Source organism: Geotrypetes seraphini, chromosome 10, assembly GCF_902459505.1.
Source record: "Geotrypetes seraphini chromosome 10, aGeoSer1.1, whole genome shotgun sequence".
Classification (NCBI taxonomy): Eukaryota; Metazoa; Chordata; class Amphibia; order Gymnophiona; family Dermophiidae; genus Geotrypetes; species Geotrypetes seraphini.
Window position 1 is genome coordinate 28,148,923 of NC_047093.1, and position 18,596 is coordinate 28,167,518.

The 18,596-nt window shown below is 43.7% G+C and overlaps 1 protein-coding gene across 1 annotated transcript in view; it reads left to right on the forward strand.

The window, feature by feature from the left end:
- Positions 1-16,444, forward strand: part of CDR2L (cerebellar degeneration related protein 2 like) — a 49,521-nt gene extending 33,077 nt beyond the window's left edge. The window contains exons 3-5 of the mRNA XM_033961516.1: positions 1,223-1,371; positions 9,701-9,865; positions 13,063-16,444. Coding sequence (XP_033817407.1) covers positions 1,223-1,371; positions 9,701-9,865; positions 13,063-13,948 — 1,200 coding nt within the window. The 3' untranslated portion in view covers positions 13,949-16,444. The remainder of the gene's footprint in view (positions 1-1,222; positions 1,372-9,700; positions 9,866-13,062) is intronic.
- Positions 16,445-18,596: the final 2,152 nt, after the last annotated feature.

The following is an 18,596-nucleotide window of genomic DNA, read 5'->3' on the forward strand; positions in this document are numbered from 1 at the left end:
ATATGTAAATCACTCTGAAGAATAATTTAAGGGCTGTATATCAAATGCCATTAAATTAAAACTTGAGAAGTAACTTTTTACTATTTTTTGCCCATCACTAATAATAAAACCCTAAGTGCACATGTGCATTCCTTCCTGCGTGATCTGTGATCCATAGCTCCGTGGCCCTGCATGCGCAGTAGGAGTCAGCGGTGGTTTCTTCTGCACATGCAGAGTCACCTTAAGCAGGGACACGTGGAGGCGACTCCTCTCTCCCGCCCTCACTCCATCTAACAGAACAGCCCCACACTCGCGGCACCCCATGTACTGTTCTGAGGCCCGTAGTCTGGCCGTCTCCCTTACAGTCCCTGACCAAAGTTATTTTTAAGTTCAAAGCCGCTGCTGCAACTCCTCTCACAGCCGCACCTGTGTCGGAAACCTCTCCAACATCACATCAGAGAGAAGGCTTCCGACGCAGGCGGAGATCGTGAGAGGAGCCGCTGCGCTTTAAACTTAAAAATAACTCCGGTAAGGGTCTAAGGGAGCCGGCCATAAACAACCAGCTTCGGTGAAGGGAATGGAGGAGGGAATGCTGCTGCTGCACAGGGATGTGGAGGGGGAGGGAAATACTGCTGCTGCTGCACAGGGAAGTGGAGGGGCAGGGAATGCTGTTGCTGCACAGGGAAGTGGAGTGGGGGGAGAGAAATACTGCTGCACAGGGAAGTGGAGGGGGAAGGAATGCTGCTGTGGCTGCTGCACAGGGAAGTGGGGGGAGGGAAATGCTGCTGAGGGACAGGGAGAGAGACAGAAAGAAAGATAGACAGCGGGAGGGAGACAGACAGAAAGAAAGGAAGAAAGACACAGGGGCAGGAAGAGAGACAGAAAGACAGACAAACGGGGCCAAGGAGAGATAGACAGAAAGAAAGACAGATAGCAGGAGGGAGAGAGACAGAAAGAAAGAAAGAAAGAAAGACAGACAGACATATATTCTAGCACCCGTTAATGTAATAGGCTTAAAGACTAGTAAAAAATATATCTGCTGAATCAGAATTTTATGACCTAATTCTATATATGGAGTTTAACATTGTTTGAAGATATTTGGGCACTTGGCTAATTTCTGCCCTTAATTTGATTGAACAACAAGCCAATTGTTTGCAGAGGAAAAACTGTAGGAGATTCAGAATAAAGGCAAGTTGAACTAAAGCACCTCAACAGTTCACCTCCAGCTTCCCATCTTTTGCAGTACCTGACTAAACAGCTGGAAATGTTACGGCAGATGAACGAGCAGCATGCGAAAGTCTACGAGCAGCTGGATTTGACAGCACGGGACCTTGAACTAAAGAACCAGAAGCTTGTGCTGGAGAGCAAAACATCCCAGCAGAAGATACATTGGTAACATATACAAAGTAGATTTTCCCATGCTCTGAGGAATGAGGGCAAAGCATGAAGGAAAATTCACAGATATGAACAGAGCTGAAACAGGCATGTACAAATGCAGTATTCTTAAGGGAATGAGCCAGGTATATGAATGTGGAAAAAAAAGGGGGCAAAATGAGCCGAGTATTGTGTGTCGCGGCACACTAGTGGGCCGCGGCACACAGTCTGCGATACGCTGCTCTAAGACGTAGGGCAGAAAATTCTTGTCAGCCATCAGCAAATATTTTCTTTCAAAAGAATCCCAGGATGTGGGGGGAGCCTTTTTTTTAGCCACCAGCCATTTTTCTCCCACAACCTCCTCATTGCTTATGCTTCCAACTTAGGGCCAGATGCACTAAACTGGGTTGGTGATACCGCGTGGGTCCGCAGCGATCCGATTTTTGGGCAATTCCAAAAGAGCTATTGATGCACTAACAAGTATGCATGCAAACAATTCACGTGGGGGTTTGGCGTAACCCCCCATCTCTACTGTCTGACTGATCACTGTGAAAGCGACTCTTAACACCTGCGTAGAATGGCCCAGTTCATACAGCAACAATGCACGCAAGTGCCAGGTTTGCTACGTCAGTCGTAGGCGTGGATTATTGAAGCGCATCATATCATTAGCGTGCATTAGAGAATAACACGGTGACAAAATTCATCACCGTTCCCGTCCCCGCGGATAACCGCGGGAAACCATCTTCATGTCATTCTTTAAGGAGAGAGGGAAGAATCAGAGTATGAATAGCCACAACCACTGACCCGCAAGCTTTGCTTTGAAGAATGCTGAGATTGAGCAGCAACATTCCAGAGCAGATATTGTGATGTCATAATGCCTCATTGCACCAGTGCCTAAGAGCCAATCACATCAGTGATGTCACAATGGCTTCATTATCCTTGGCTCACATAAGAATCAGAGTATGAATGGCCACAACCACTGCCCCGCAAGCTTTGCTTTGAAGAATGCTGGTGTAGAAGTACTGAGGTTGAAACAGACTCTACAGAATGACAGTCTCTGGTATCCAGAGCAGATATTGTGATGTCATAATGCCTCATTCCGCCAGTGCCTAAGAGCCAATCACATCACTGATATCACAATGGCTTCATTATCCTTGGCTCACATAAGAATCAGAGTATGAATGGCCACAGCCATTGACCCCCAAGCTTTGCTTTGAAGAATGCTGGTGTAGAAGGACTGAGGTTGAAATAGACACTAGAAAATGACACGGGATTATTTCCCGTGGTTATCCGCGGGGACGGGGACGGTGATGAATTTTGTCACCGTGTCATTCTCTAGCGTGCATCAAAGACGTCAGCTGTAAAGCATTGTTATAGCAAAGCACTTTATAACATGGCCATTAGAGATTTTCCTTCTTATGCTGCTGTTGGTATTTCATGAGCTTTTAAATAGTACAGTGAGGGCAATCCTTTGATGCTCTGGGCTTCCTCTTGCCATACAATTGCCGTAAAGTAGCAGCCAATGTAACGCAGTGACATCATATACACACGACCATCGAGGCCGAACGGAGGGGACAGAGAGGCAGCAGCAGACTAAGCAAATGCAAAATTTTAGCCTTCTCTCATTGCCCCATCTTTTCGCTACCCTCTCTTACATATTGTACGCTGTTAATGTGCTCACAACGTGCATATAATACACATCCCTGCTATTGTAAAAACTGTATTTATGGTATAAATGTTATTTTAATTTCAGGCTGAGCCATCAGTAAGACACGTAAGCGCCTGGTCTTGACCAGAGGCTTTTTTCAGATCACTAAAAGCGATCACTTTTTTTTTTGTGCATCGGGAAGCCATGTTAGAGCATCAATCGCTTCGCTAGCTTACATGGCATTTCAATATTAATGAGCTTATTTGCATGGTTGGATCGGGGAACGAGAGAGCTTGCAGAAAACCACGCGGTGAGCCATTTTCTGCATCGGGTCGTCAAATGCAATCATCGCTAAGCCAATCAAAACTGGTTTAGCAACGATCGTTCGACAATTGCTGACTTTGATGCACATGGGCCTTAATCAGAACTGGCTTCTAGTTTAGTGCAGGATTGTAAGCCTTTATTCCCCCGTCTCCCCCCTCCACACTCACATGCATACACTTTTCAGCTCCTCCCTCTGTGATGTCAATGGCTGCTCTAGTCTTGAAAAAGCAGCTGCAGTTCTTTATGAAGCCAAGCACTGAGGTACTATTTACCCAACTAGAAGGTAGAATTACTACACAGTGGCTGGGACTTCCTCTACAGCAGTGTCCCGCAAACTTTCTCGAGCCGCGACACACTAAAGCTAGTGGCCACGGCTCGAGGCACCCGGAAGTGCGCAGGTGTCGCATTGATGACATCACGTGCGACTTCATCACTTCGATGGCCATGCACGCACAAAGGCCCTGAGACGCCAGTGGTGGTGGTGCTAGCAGCACACCTGAAATCCCAGAAGGTACACCGTTTGGGAGACGGATCAAAAGCACGCGAGGAGAAAGGCGTGCCGACAACCAAGCGCGGACAACTGAGCGCAGGGCTTACTTGCGCCGAAGAAAACCCGTATTTTAAACATAGTAACATAGTAGATGACGGCAGATAAAGACCCAAATGGTCCATCCAGTCTGCCCAACCCGATTCAATTTAAATTTTTAATTTTTTCTTCTTAGCTATTTCTGGGCAAGAATCCAAAGCTTTACCCTGCACTGTGCTTGGGTTCCAACCAGTGTTCCCTCTAAGCTGCGCTGGCGTGCGCTGGCGCACAAAATATTGCCTCGCAGCGCACAAGTTTCACGTCACAGCGCATGGCGTACGGAGATAGCAGGGCGGCGAGAGGAGAATCGGGCGAGTTGGCGCTGGCGCCCGATATTTTTAGCGCACAGCGAAAACAATTTTGCTCACTACACCCGCCCGCTTAGAGGGAGCACTGGTTCCAACTGCCGAAATCTCTGTTAAAGGGCTCTGACGAGGGGTGTGGGGGGGAACCCTCCACTCTACATAATAGGGATCGCGCTGCCTCACGCTGCCATGTTGGGGGGGTTAAGTTTCCACTATAATGAGGGGGGTTACAACCCCCCAAAACCCCCTACAACACCAGCGCAATCTCTATTAAGCAAAGTGGGGGGGGGGGTTCCCTACCAACACCCCCCCATCGGAGCCCTTTAAAATATGGTTTTTCTTTGGCACGATGAAGTCCTGCGCTCAGTTGTCCGCGCTCGGTTGTCGGCGCACCTTTGTCCTCGCGCGCTTTAGACTATGAACCCACCGTTTGAGATACACTGCTGTACAGCATCCCCAGCTAACCCGGGTCTCTCCAGAGTGATTGAGCCAGCCCTGATCATTTACTGATAAAAATTTTCATGTTAAAGGACCTGTTCCAACTAAGGGCATCGGAGCATTTACCTCGCCAACCCATGGCAGAAACCTCTACCGCGGCTTCGTAAAAGCCAGCGTAGGGTATTAAAGCATATGCAGTGGGATTTTGGCAGTTCTCTTTCAACCATCCTCTCCGCCCCTGGTAGTAGCCACGTGGTACTTCCTTTGCTTCTCACCGAGGAGAAAGGAACATAATTCCCTGAAATAAAAGCACCTTTCTTATTCCATTAATCCTGCAAACTAAGGGCTCCTTTTACGAAGCCGCGTTAGCGGTTTAACGTGCATAATAGCGCGCGCTAATCTGCCAGCCGCGCTAGCTGCTACCGCCTCCTCTTAGCGCGCGATAAAAAGTCGCGTGCGATAAAGCCACTAACGCGGCTTCGTTAAAGGAGCCCTAAGAGATCATCTGCGATTGTCCTGGTTCGTAGGAGCTGACTGGTGCAGCCATTTGGCTCCAAGCCCAATCTCACCCATCCTCTCTCAACAGCAAACATCAGCAAGGAAAATATGTCATCATTTTTAAAGCTGCTTATGGGGGGGGGGGGGGGTGAAGAAAAGGCATCCTGGTTGCAAGTTAAATAAATAAATAAAGGCTGAAAGAATACTGTAAGGCTATTTTTCGAGTCACGTTCAGCTCTTGCTTGGTTGAGATTTGCATATTAATTTATTTATTGCGATTTCTTAACCGCCTTTATGAAGAGATTCACCCAGCAAGTATAATTCAACACAGAACTTACAATTTTTGTTAACAGAGTAACTGTGGTAAAAAGACCAAATATAAACATAAATGGGATGAATCAGGTAGAGTTAAAATCAGTAAATTGTACTTATTAATAGCACTGAATTTAAAATAAGAGCGATATAATACATATTGAAAGGGAGACGTAATACTTGTATGAATCATCTAATAAGCACAAATCAGAACATTCAAATAACATAGATATGACGCTAATGTCTAATATACTGTACTTCACTGCAATTACCTGAATCATCTCTAAAATGCCTTGGCTGTTTTTTTAATATTGGCCCCCATTAATTTGTTTTTACCCATAAAGAACTGGAACTTGTGGAAATCACACCTAGAACATAAGAACATAAGAATAGCCTTACTGGGTCAGCCCAATGGTTCATCAAGCCTAGAAGCCCGTTCTCACGGTGGCAAATCCAGGTCACTAGTACCTGGCCAAAACCCGAAGAGTAGCAACATTCAATTCAGAATCCTAAAGAATAGCAAGATTCTGGAATCCTAAAGAGTAACATAAGATTCCAGAACACCAAAGAGTTTTAACATTCCATTATCTCAGAATAAGCAAGATTCTGGAACCCCAAATAGTGGCAACATTCCATGCAGAATCCACAAAGTGTAGCAAGATTCTAGAACCCCAAGGAGTAGCAACATTCCAAGGCAAACAGTGACTTCCCCCATGTTTTAATAACAGACTATGGACTTTTCCTCCAGGAATTTGTCCAAACCTTTCTTAAAACCAGCAATGCTATCCACTTTCCAGAGCTTAACTATTCTCTCAGTGAAAAAAATTTCCTCCTATTGGTTTTAAAAATATTTCTCTGTAACTTCATCGAGTGTCCCCTAGTCTTTGTAATTTTTGACAGAGTGAAAAATCGATCCATTTGTACCTGTTCTACTCCACTCAGGATTTTATAGACTTCAATCATATCTCCCCTCAGCCTTCTCTTTTCCAAGCTGAAGAGTCCTAACCTTTTTAATCTTTCCTTATACGAGAGGAGTTCCATCCTCTTTATCATCTCGGTCGCTCTTCTTTGAACCTTTTCTAGTGCCACTATATCTTTCTTGAGATAAGGAGACCAGAATTGAACACAATACTCCAGATGAGGTCGCACCATAGAGCGATACAGAGGCATTATAATACCGCTAGTCTTGTTAACCATCCCTGTTTTAATAATTCCTTGCACCTTGTTTGCTTTTTTGGCCGGTACCACACATTGGGCGGAAGGTTTCTTTGTATTATCTACAATGACACCCAGATCCCTTTCTTGGGCGCTAACCCCCAAGGTGAACCCTAACATCCAGTAACTGTGATTTGGGTTATTCTTCCCAATATGCATCACTTTGCATTTGTCCACATTAAATTTCATCTACCACTTGGACGCCCAGTCTTCCAATTTCCTAAGGTCTGCCTGCAATGTTTCACAATCCGCATGCGTTTAACAACTTTGGAAGAGTTTAGTGTCACAGGTTAGGATCTTAATGTTGTTATTTTTAAAAATCTATCTTTTATCCTTTTTTAATTGTTTGTATTTCTTAATATAGTTAACATTTTATCATGCAGAATCTTTAGAAGATTTTAATCCAATGTATGCATTTGTATTGTATCTGTTGCTTGATTTGTACTGTGATTGATTGTTGTAAACCGCCTAGAACTCTTAGGTATGGTGGTATATAAAAATAAATTATTATTATCTGCAAATTTAATCATCTCACTCGTCATTCCAATTTCCAGATCATTTATAAATAAGTTAAATAGCACCGGTCCCAATACAGACCCCTGTGGCACTCCACTGTTTACTGTCTTCCATTGAGAAAAATAACCATTCAATCCTACACTCCGTTTTCTATCTGATAACCAATTCCTAATCCACAACTGAACTTTGCCTCCTATCTCATGACTCTTTAATTTTCTCAGGAGCCTCTCATGAGGAACTTTGTCAAAAGCTTTCTGAAAATCTAGATACACCATAGCAACCAGCTCACCTTTATGCACATGTGTGAACAAGAAAGGTCATTGCAACAGTCACTTTGCTGCACAGTCAAACCAATAGATAATTTTTTGCCGTCAACATGAAGGCCATTATCATCCATCCAAATCCCTCTAGAAACAAACCCTTTTTGGGCAGGCAGCTTCTGACTACCTCAGCTTCCATTCTGCCCCTCTGTTACTAATTGCACAAGAGGCTTGAAAGGGAGGGTGCCAGGAAATTTCAATTGTAATTCTCTAGGATTTTCCTCTCATTTTAAATTTCACATAGTCCATCCCTTATAATCCAGTCTTCATGGTAGTAGGCCTACAGCTGATGGAGCCTAAGGTTACCAGAGGTTCAGGAAAACCTGAATATGTCTTCTTTGTAGAGTCCTGTCTGGGTGCCCGGGTGGATTTCCAAAATCCAGCAGTTTGTCCAGGCTATGTAATGCGATGACATCACACACATTTGCATGTGCGCGTGATATCATCGCATCACTCCTTTGCATGCTCGGAGGCCCTCCAGAAATGGCTCCGTGCTTGGGAAAGAAGAGATGAGGTCCGTGTGAGGGCAGGGCCACATATCCTCATTTTTTTAATGAGGAAATCTGGTAACCCTAATGGGACCTGAAACACAGCCCCCTCCTAGAGCTAGGGTTACCAGATTTTCCATCTGGTAAAGAAGATGCGTGGCTTCGCCCCGTTCTGCCTCCCAACCCAGCCCCACACAAACCTCGTCTCTTCGGGACAGGACTAGAAACATAGAAACATGATGGCAGATAAAGGCCAAATGGCCCATCCAGTCTGCCCATCCGCAGTAACCATTATCTCTTTCCCTCTCCGAGAGATCCCATGTGACTTTCCCAGGCCCTCTAGAATTCAGACACAGTCTCTTGTCTCCACCACCTCTTCCGGGAGACTGTTTCACGCATCTGCCACCCTTTCTGTAAAAAAAGTATTTCCTTAGATTACTCCGGAGCCTATCACCTCTTAACTTCATCCTGTGCCCTCTCACTCCAGAGCTTCCTTTCAAATGAAAGAGACTCGACTCATGCGCATTTACATCATGTAGGTATTTAAACATCTCTATCATATCTCCCCTCTCCTGCCTTTCCTCCAAAGTATACAGATTGAGATCTTTAAGTCTGTCCCCATATGCCTTATCATGCGCATGCGCAGATGCACTCCAGACTCAGCCCCAATCCCACCAGCTTTTCAAAACCCGGTCAAAGTGCTGGGTTTTGAAAAGCTGTCTGGGGAAATCTGCATGTCTGGTAACACCTACTCTGCTGAGGCTTGGCCATGGAGCAAGTCCCACATCATAAGCATATAGATTTGGGGCCTCAGATTTTTCTTACCTGGATTCAGGAACATTTAGGGGGGAATTCATTAAATGTAATGTAATTTATTTCTTATATACCGCTACATCCGTTAGGTTCTAAGCGGTTTACAGAAAATATACATTAAGATTAGAAATAAGAAAGGTACTTGAAAAATTCCCTTACTGTCCCGAAGGCTCACAATCTAACTAAAGTACCTGGAGGGTAATAGAGAAGTGAAAAGTAGAGTTAGAGGAAAAATAAAAATAAAATAAACATTTTAATAAGACAGCATTGATCTAAATACTTTGGAAGGTAGAGGAGAGGAGAGAAAGGAATAGAAGCAGAAGGGGGAGCCGTTGAACAGTAGAATTCTGGAGAAATTTAAATGATAGAAATAGAACAAAACAAAGACAAAAGGCAAAACAATAGATAAGATTAAAGATAAATCATAAGCTGGAAAGAAAAATAAAATAAAACTTTGTCTTCAATCCACGGTTTCAGCGTCAGTGATGAAGTGGAGCAAGTAAGTTTAGGAGGAGCGATTGACGTTTCCAGAAAGGGCTTCTTCAGGGAAGAGACTTGGCAGACAGGATGCTAAGTGCTAAAGATGCCCATTATATTCCTGTGGGCATCTTTAGCATTTAGCGTGCACTAATTGCACCCTGTGATGAATTCCCCCCTAAATGTTAAATGGCTGTATCTGTTAATATAACTCCATCAAGTATGTTCTGAGTGAGAAGCTATCAGACATTTTTTTACAGGACCTATGAAAATTCCTCCCAAAGCTTTAAGTGTGATATTTAAGAACATAAACAACTCGGAAGGACATCCGTGTAGGTAGATCAGGTATTTCGTATAAGGTCTGATTTGCTCATTATTGTCTCTGCTTTCTCTTTCCTTGCTGGCAGCCTAATGGGCACAATTGAGGGTCTGCAAAATCAGGTAGAAAGTCTGCAGAAACAGGTGGATGAGATGCGGAGCCTGGAGCAGCTGCGGATTCGCCGAGAGAAACGTGAACGCCGAAGGACAATCCACACTTTCCCCTGCCTCAAAGAGCTGTGCTCCAATCCCAGGTAGACAGCAAAGAAATGACAAGAACGCAGAAAAGCTGGGAATCCAGTTGTTAGCTATTGCAAGAATAGATTATAGAAACAGGCAACGTACTTACTACGCAGAGAGCAACAGAAATGGCCCACGTATTCATGTGAAATCCACTTACTCGAGCTTTTTCTTCTTTTTTTTAAGTTCTCATACTCCTCTAAAGCAAAAATGTTTTTTTTTATTATTCTAGGAACTCAACCCCACCCCCTCTTTTACAAAACCGTGATTGTGGTTTTTAGCGCAGGCCAGTGCGCTGAATGCTCTGCGCTGTTCCCGACACTCATAGAGTGTAAAAGGTTATGCACCTAGGAACGAGCATTCATATCAGCCTTTGTACACTTCAAATTCTACTGCCTACTATTCAAAGCTATTAACGGAGAAAGCCCAACCTACTGGAATAACCGACTAACCCAATCCACCTCAACCAGGCACAGGAGAACCCACTCACTATTCACACACCCACCAACCAAAAATGTTAAACGAGGAAAAATATATGACAACCTAATAGCCACCAAAGCAGCTAAACTGGACAGACAAATCACCACTCTGTTGTCATCGACCACAGACTACAAAACCTTCAAGAAAGATACTAAAACCCTACTCTTCAAAAAATACATAAAACTTATCTAACACGACCAGTTCCTACCCAAACTCCACCTACCCACTCTATACCCTTAATATACTCTAATATGCCCCCAACTACCCAACTAATGCTAAATGCCTCTATTTACCCAACACTTACCACCTTAGATCTCGACAATTTCCATTCTAGAATTTTCACATAGGACCCCTAACTTTAGGCAACCCATAGAAAATTACTAACCTAGAGGTCTAATCTTTAAAGGGGTGCACATATTTAGGTACCTAGAGGGTGCCTATCTGAGGCCTATTTTATAAATGCAAGTAGGCGTCTACTTTTCTTGATGGAATACTGGTATAACAGTTTAAATACATGGACCCAATATTGAACTGGCTGCAGGTAACAATTTTCCTGTCTGCCGCTGACATTAAAACTCAGGTATTCAATGCTGAGCCGTTTCCAGCAACCGGCATTGAATATCCAGTTTCATTTTTAGCCAGTTAAGCGGTTAGGCCAATATTCAGTACTTAACAACCATATAGACAGGCCTGCTATTTATGTGGCCTACTTTAGCCGCAAAACAAAGCCGGAATATCTCCACCTAGCCGGCTATGTCATGTAATATAGCCAGTTAGCGGCTAGCCGCCAGCCACAGATAGTCAACAGGAGATAGCTGCTTATCTCCTGAAAATATCTTTAGTTAGCCGCCAAGAGGTTAACAGTTTTGAATATAACGCAGGCATGAGCACTCACACCAACTATAAATTTACCTTTTTTAGCATTCTGTAATTTACCTGCACAACTGTTTACTCTCTCTCATTCCACCCAGATTCCACTCATGCTTATGCCCACCTTCAAACAATGCGCTGTCATGTTTAGGTGCCTGTTTCTAGAATAGTGGGTAGAGAGAATGTCAGCATTTATGCATATATTTGCCAGAATTCTGGTCATTTACACCCTTTCTTGATGCCACCGTTATAGAATTACCCCTGTAAAGGGCAGATTTTCCAAACCTGCATGTACTGTGGTTGCCAATGAAGGAAACATGCTCTGAAACGCAAACTTTTTCCAATCTTGGGGTGGGTTTTAACCCCTGAGAGGTAAGCACTAAACCCTCCTCAAGATTTCCTCACATACCCAGACTCAAAAGAGAAGCTAAATCATAGTTACATATGACTCCAATCTGGTTAAATGCTGACTGGGAAATTTTCTGAAATATACATGCATTGCTATTCTGAAATACAGAAGACGTGTATATTTTGAAGAACCATCGAGACCATGCCCTTGTCATGCCTTCTTCAAACCTATACATACTACAGTCATATATATTCTAAAAGTTCCACTTAAATATGTAGGGCAACTTACATATGCAGGTCAGCGTAGGGTAATCAGATTTCCTTGTTAAAAAAAAAGAAGACATGTGGCCCTGCCGTGTTCTACCACAGTCCCACCCATCCCCACCCCCACACAAACCTCGTATCTTCGTCCTCGAGCTCTGGGCTGTGCCTAGAGGGCCTCAGAATATGCGCAGATGCGATGCGATGACATTGCGTGCATGTGCACTTGTGTGCGACATCATGACATCGCATGCCAACACACGCTCGGAGGCCCTAAATGCGTGGCACTGAGCTTGAAGCTTTCCAAAAAAACAGAAAAACTTCCGGGTTTTGGAAATCCCATCTGAGCACCTGGACACTCCTCTAAAAAAGAGGGTATGTATGGGTCTTCCCAGATAGAAAATGACACGGGGAAAAAAAATCTGTCCCTGTCACTGCCTCATCACCGGACCACTGTCCCCTTCACCGCCCCATCTCCGCTGTCCCCTTCACCGCCCCATCCCCATAGCATCCACCCTTCCCTCTCGCCACCTAACTGCCCTTCTGCACCCCTCGCGTGGTCCGTGTATCTCCCTCCCTCCCCCTTACCTTTGCGGCGCTTTTTAAGGTTTGAGTAGCTTGTTGAAAGCTGCCGGAGTGTTCGTGCAGTCGCATGCGTGTGTGGGTGGAAGCTTCTCCGCTGAGGCAACCGGAAGTTGCATCAGAGGAGAAGCTTCTGCCCACACGCACGCGACTTCACGAACGCTCCGGAGGCTTTCAACAAGTCTCAAACCTTAAAACGCACCGCGAAGGTAAGGGGGGAGGGAGGTAGATAGATAGATTTGGGTAGGTAGGAAGGAGGGAGGGGGGCACGCGTTCCCTCCCTTAACTGCAGGGACAAGGCCATTCACCGCTCCAGGGGACGGTGGATGGCCTAGTCCTCGTCCCTGCGGTGAACATCTTTCCCCACTCCACCGTTTTGGCAGGTTAACAGTGGCTAGTCGCGGCTAGCCAAGGGTAACATCTACCGTGTCATTCTCTATTCCCAGACATCTGGTAACCCAGGCCTGTTCCAAACGTTCACCTTCCCCCTTTTACACCCTACTGCATCTTAAAGTTATTTCTTTAAGCAATTCTGCTTTTGTCAAGAAACGTGTTTTCTTATGCCCTTTTAGTCTCATCTTCAAATGTCCTTTTCTATAAGAACAAAACTAGGAATTATGCTGAATTCTTTGGATATGTTACAGCTCACTGCGGTTCTTCTATTTCACAGGTACGAGGATGCATTCCAGGTGCACAGCTCTTCCATGGAGATCACTCAAAAGAGCATGGAACAGGAGAACGAGCGTCTGCAAACCATGGTGAACTCTCTGAGGTCACAGGTCGTTCAGGAAAAGCAGCGGAAAGAGAGGGTAGAGCGAGAGTACACATCGGTCATCCAAGAGTATTCTGAACTTGAACAGCGGGTCTGCGAAATGGAGAACTGCAAACTGCGCATCAAGGAGCTGGAGGCCGAGCTACTGGAGCTTCAGCAGATGAAGCAGGTCAAGAAATATCTTCTCAGCAGGGAGGAGAACCTATCCGAGGCGCTTCTGGAACCATTAAATAATACCCCAGAATCAGACTACATCGATCTCTCTGAGGAAGACAGGAGGAAGCGTCAGGACCCGGCCATAGACACCTCCCTAAATCACCCTGTCCGAAAAAGCTGCAGCGACACCGCACTCAATGCCATTGTGACTAAAGATGCGGCGAGTCGGCATGAAGGCAACTATACGCTGCATGCCAATAACGTGCGAAAGCGAGGGATGTCGATTCTGAGGGAGGTGGATGAGCAGTACCACGCTCTCTTAGAGAAGTACGAGGAGCTTCTCAACAAGTGCAGGCGACACGAAGAGAGCATGCGTCACGCCGGCGTCCAGACGTCCCGCCCCATCTCTCGTGACAGCTCCTTTAGGGACTTTCGGGTGGAGGGCCAAGAGCTGGAGGAGCGAAAGGCAACAGAGAAGAGCCTCAGCAAGCAGGTGGAGGCTGTGGACAAGAGGCTGGAGCAGAGCCAGCCAGAGTACAAAGCCTTGTTCAAGGAAATCTTTTCGCGCATACAAAAAACAAAAGCGGACATCAACGCCACAAAGGGGAACAACAATTCAAGCAAATAAAGACTAACCACTGTGCATTTTCCATTCTTGTATTCGACTTTAAATGCCACGGCTTTTCTGTCGTTCCCAGGAAGGTTTTCATGCTATTCCATCAAACTTGAACTGAAACTGCAGTAAAATATTCTTAGACTAGATGTAGGACTGAAGTTCGGCAAATAAAATAAAAAAAATATCTCACATAGTACATACCACAAAGCAATATTGTAGCTGTAGCAGCCTCAGACACTTTCTAAGACCTCCTGCATGTGGTGTGTACTCTGCAACCAAACTCACAAGCCTACGCTACACACCAGCTGTGACGTTGACTTCTGCTGCTTCCCTTTTCTGTTATTTGTTCTGATGTGCCATATGGACCAGCTGAATTTGCTAAGAAATGCACTAAAGAAGCTCGGGGTAACCGTTTAGAAAAGCCATTGTCACGTCCTGACACTGTCTCAGGTACCCCATACCTTTTTTATTCCGGTTTGTTATACTAATGAGGACACATAGGCTTGTACCTTAATGATTCCTCTTGTGATCTTCACTAAGTTAAAGAGAGAGTAAATTGTTCCCAACTAAGCCATTCTCACTCTCTCAGGTTTTCTTAAATTGTCTTTAGTGAAAAACCGTGTTGCATACTGAAAAAGTGTGATGAGAAATTGTTGCATCCACGAGTCCCTTAAAATGACCGTTTTCTACATACGTTAGAACACAGCATTTGTCTTTTTCAGTTTTTGCCCTATTTATTTCAGTATATTCAAAGGTTCTTAACTGGGAAATCCAATAACGAAGGCTTTTATTCAAAGCCAGAAGTGAAAATTGCCATTATTCAGAAAATGCATACACTTCAGTTCTTTTCAGCTTTACTGGTTTAGCAGCCAGCACGGTCTCTTCTAGGGATATGCATGTTATTTTTAATCTGAAAAGATCTTTTTTCTGTGTCATCAATAGCACACACTGTTGCTCAGTAATGTACATAATTTATTAGCAGGTGCGCTATTTGAGCAGTAGGGGGCGCCATTATGCAATAATGCACACCATTGTCCCTAAGACGAAAACGTAAAAGAACAAAACAAAAAACAACCCAGAATAAAATAAAAAAAAAAAATAAACAAAATGGGAAACAAAATGAAATGAAAATGTTTGATTTGTTAGTCTTTTCCAGCTAGCTTCTCAGATGCATCAAAGGCTTACAAAGAGCTTGCAAAAACTAAAGAGCCAATCGTAGCGTTCTCTACCACTTGTCAAAGCAGTCTTCCTCACCTGTCCATGTTGTATTTTTGGTTGATAGCTTCCATCGTCTGTTGAAGTTGTGCCAACACTGATTATCCTTTCATAGTTAAAAAGCTCTGTTAGTACCGATGCCTTTGATCCCGCACCAGCTACCCAAGTCTACCTGATCTCAGGAATTGCCACACACCTCTTCCTGTTTACCCAAAGTTGCCCTTGCTGGGTGTCTTCATAAGTGTGCATAACATCTTGAATTCACAGTATTTGCATATAATTCATAGTAACTGTACACATAGCTCACAAGCAAAGGGCAACGGCAACTGAAAAGCTACTAAGCAGTGTTTTATTCATTTTTACTGAGTTATATTTTATCTCTGTTTTCAGAACAATTGTATTTTTAATGCATAACTTATCCAGCACTACATCTCTTCTGTTCTGTCCTCCAAAATGTGGTGTTTAATTTCTGTGTACTTCTGGTTGGCTAGACATGGACCAAGTTTACCTCTAAGATGGCACCATTCCATCACTGCTGTCCTGTAATCAGTCACTAGGAAAAGTAAGATGCAATCCTGTAATCTCCCCACACCTACCCTAAAGCCAAAAGCATTTCTTACACCCGAAGCCAGTTCAACTTCAAATCTAACACGTTAGACACCTTGCAAGTAATTATGATGGCTAAACTACAGATCTCTTGACAAAATAAAGGATCTTTCTGGCGAATTCTATAAACGGTACCCTAATTGCAGCTGCCTAGCAACGCCTAAGTTTGGGATCCACGCCTAATTTTTATTTTTTTTTTAATTGGCTTAATCAGCGTGGTAATTGACCACGCCGATTTTCAGTCAATAAAACAAAATATATCAATTAAACAATTTAAGAGTTCAGCATCAAAATCTTAGAACGCCTAGCGACACCCTCCCACACCTAGGGACGTCTATCTTAAACGATGTTCGTGCCACTCTGTGCCGTTTATAGAATCTGGCCCTTTATGCCTTACTCATATTTGTTTATATTAAAATGTGAATTGCCATCTTAATAAATGTTGGTTTGTCTTCTTGCTGCATTGCTGCTCTCCTAGAAGCTGGTGCTTTATTTATATTTAAGCTTTCAAAACTTTAAGTGACTTTGAATTCATGTTTTAAAAAAATCTGATTTGTTTTCGGAAGATCATAAACCGTGAAAACATGATGAAGGGGGCCAATGTCTGTTTTCATTTGTACATCAGATTAATATATTTAAAAATGCTTTATTCTCTTCTTAAATAAAACATCAATATTCTTAAAGTTATATGCTGTCTATTTCTGTCCTCATTTCTTCAAACACTAGTTTAATATTTTTTTTAGAGTAAGTTTATTTCTAGATAAAAAATATATTTAGATTTCTATTTGAATCCATTGACATAAGCACAGTCAGGGATGCTGAGAAAATTAAAAACTCCTTCTACAAAGCTGCGGTTGCTATTCCCCTGCGGCAAATGTACCAAACCCCATTCAATTCCTATGGGCTTCGGAGTATTTGCCAAGGGAGAATCACTGCCACAGCTTTGTAAACGAGGCCCTAAATTAACCTTCCAATAAATGAGTCTCAACTTGGGCTGAGTATGTTTGGTGTTACGCTGGTCCTTTATAGAAGTGTCTAGCTAACACTGGGGTCCTTTTACTAAGCTGCCGCAAAAAGTGATCTTAGCACACCCTTATCTGGGTCTTTCCTGCATACTTAGGCCATTTTTACCGCAGGAGTAAGATGGCCGATTTTCTAATTTTCTTTTCGTATTAATGGCCATGTGTTAATATTGCCATGAGCGTGTGACAATTTTTTAAAAAGATTACATGAGCACTTACACCCAGGTTCTCTAAACGGAGCAGTGGTCGGTGGTCGCCGATCATGTGTCAATCACAAGACAGTGCCGTTTAGAGAATCATGCCTCCAGCAAACGTGGGTGCCATAAATGTAGTACACTAAGCCCTCTTTCCAAGTAGAAACAAACAGACACAATTGAGGACTTATGAGAATGAAAATTCTTGCTTTTTGCTACACCGCTGACGTGCTTGAATAACACAGGTCTCTGAGAGCGGTGTAGCAAAAAGCAAGAATTTTCATTCTCATAAGTCCTCAATTGTGCCTGTTTGTTGCCATAAATGTAGGCCAGGGTTTTAAAGGCCTACATGTCCAACGCCTTTGATGCGAATTGTGCTTTGAGGCGCCTACTGGCGTCTAACGCCACTTCCGGCATTAGCAATGCCTACAGTAGCGTTAGCTGCAGGTAGGCACCTCTGGACGCATAATTGCGGTGCTGTTCGTTTAGGTGCCAGTAGGCACCTTGAAATTTTATTTAAGTACCATTTGAAATGGCGTTTTCCTCTTAACTTAGGGGCCGGTAGGGTGCCGTTTATAAAATTTCCCCCTTACTGCCACCCATTTTGCAGGCAATAAGGGCTCACATGATATTTCTGTGCTTGCCAGTCAGCATGTGATAATGTGGATATGCTGATTAGAAACATGGAAACATGAAGGCAGATAAAGACCAAATGGCCCATCTAGTCTGCCCATCCGCAGTAACCATTGTCTCTTTCTCTCTCCGAGAGATCCCACATAACTATCCCATGCCTTCTTGAAATCACAGTCTCTGTTTCCACCATCTCTTCCGGGAGACTGTTCCATGCACCTACCATCCTTTCTGTACAAAAGTATTTTCTTAGATTACTCCAGAGCCTATCACCTCTTAACTTCATCCTATGCCCTCTCATTCCAGAGCTTCCTTTAAAATGAGACTCGACTCATGTGCATTTACATTGCATAGATATTTAAATGTCTCTATCATATCTTCCCTCTCCCGCCTTTCTTCCAAATTATACATATTGAGATATTTAAGTCTGTCCCCATACACTTTATGATGAAGACCACCCACCATTTTAGTAGCCTTCCTCTGGACCGACTCCATCCTTTTTATATCTTTTTGAAGGTGCGGCCTCCAGAATATTCTAATCTAAATGAAGTCTCACCAGAGTCTTATACAGGGGCCTCAATACCTCCTTTTTCCTACTAGCCATACTTCTTCCTATGCAGCCTAGCATCCTTCTAGCTTTTGTCATCACCTTTTCAACCTGTTTGGCCACCGTAAGATCATCATAATCACACCCAAGTCTTGCTCTTCTGTCGTGCACATAAGTTGTTCACCCCCTAAAATGTACCCTTCCCTTAGGTTTTTGAAGCCCAAATGCATGACCTTGTAGTACTTAGCATTAAATTTTAGCTGCCAAATTTCAGATTAGTGCAGGAAAACCAACTTTCTGCCCATGACACATCTCCTCAAAAAGAAACTGAAATATTAGCGCAGTTACATTTCTGAGTTATTTTCTGATGTAAATTTAAGAGACACCATCAACAACTTCTATCGTATCAAGCAGCCTTATGGGGCAAAGACCTGGAAAAACTAATT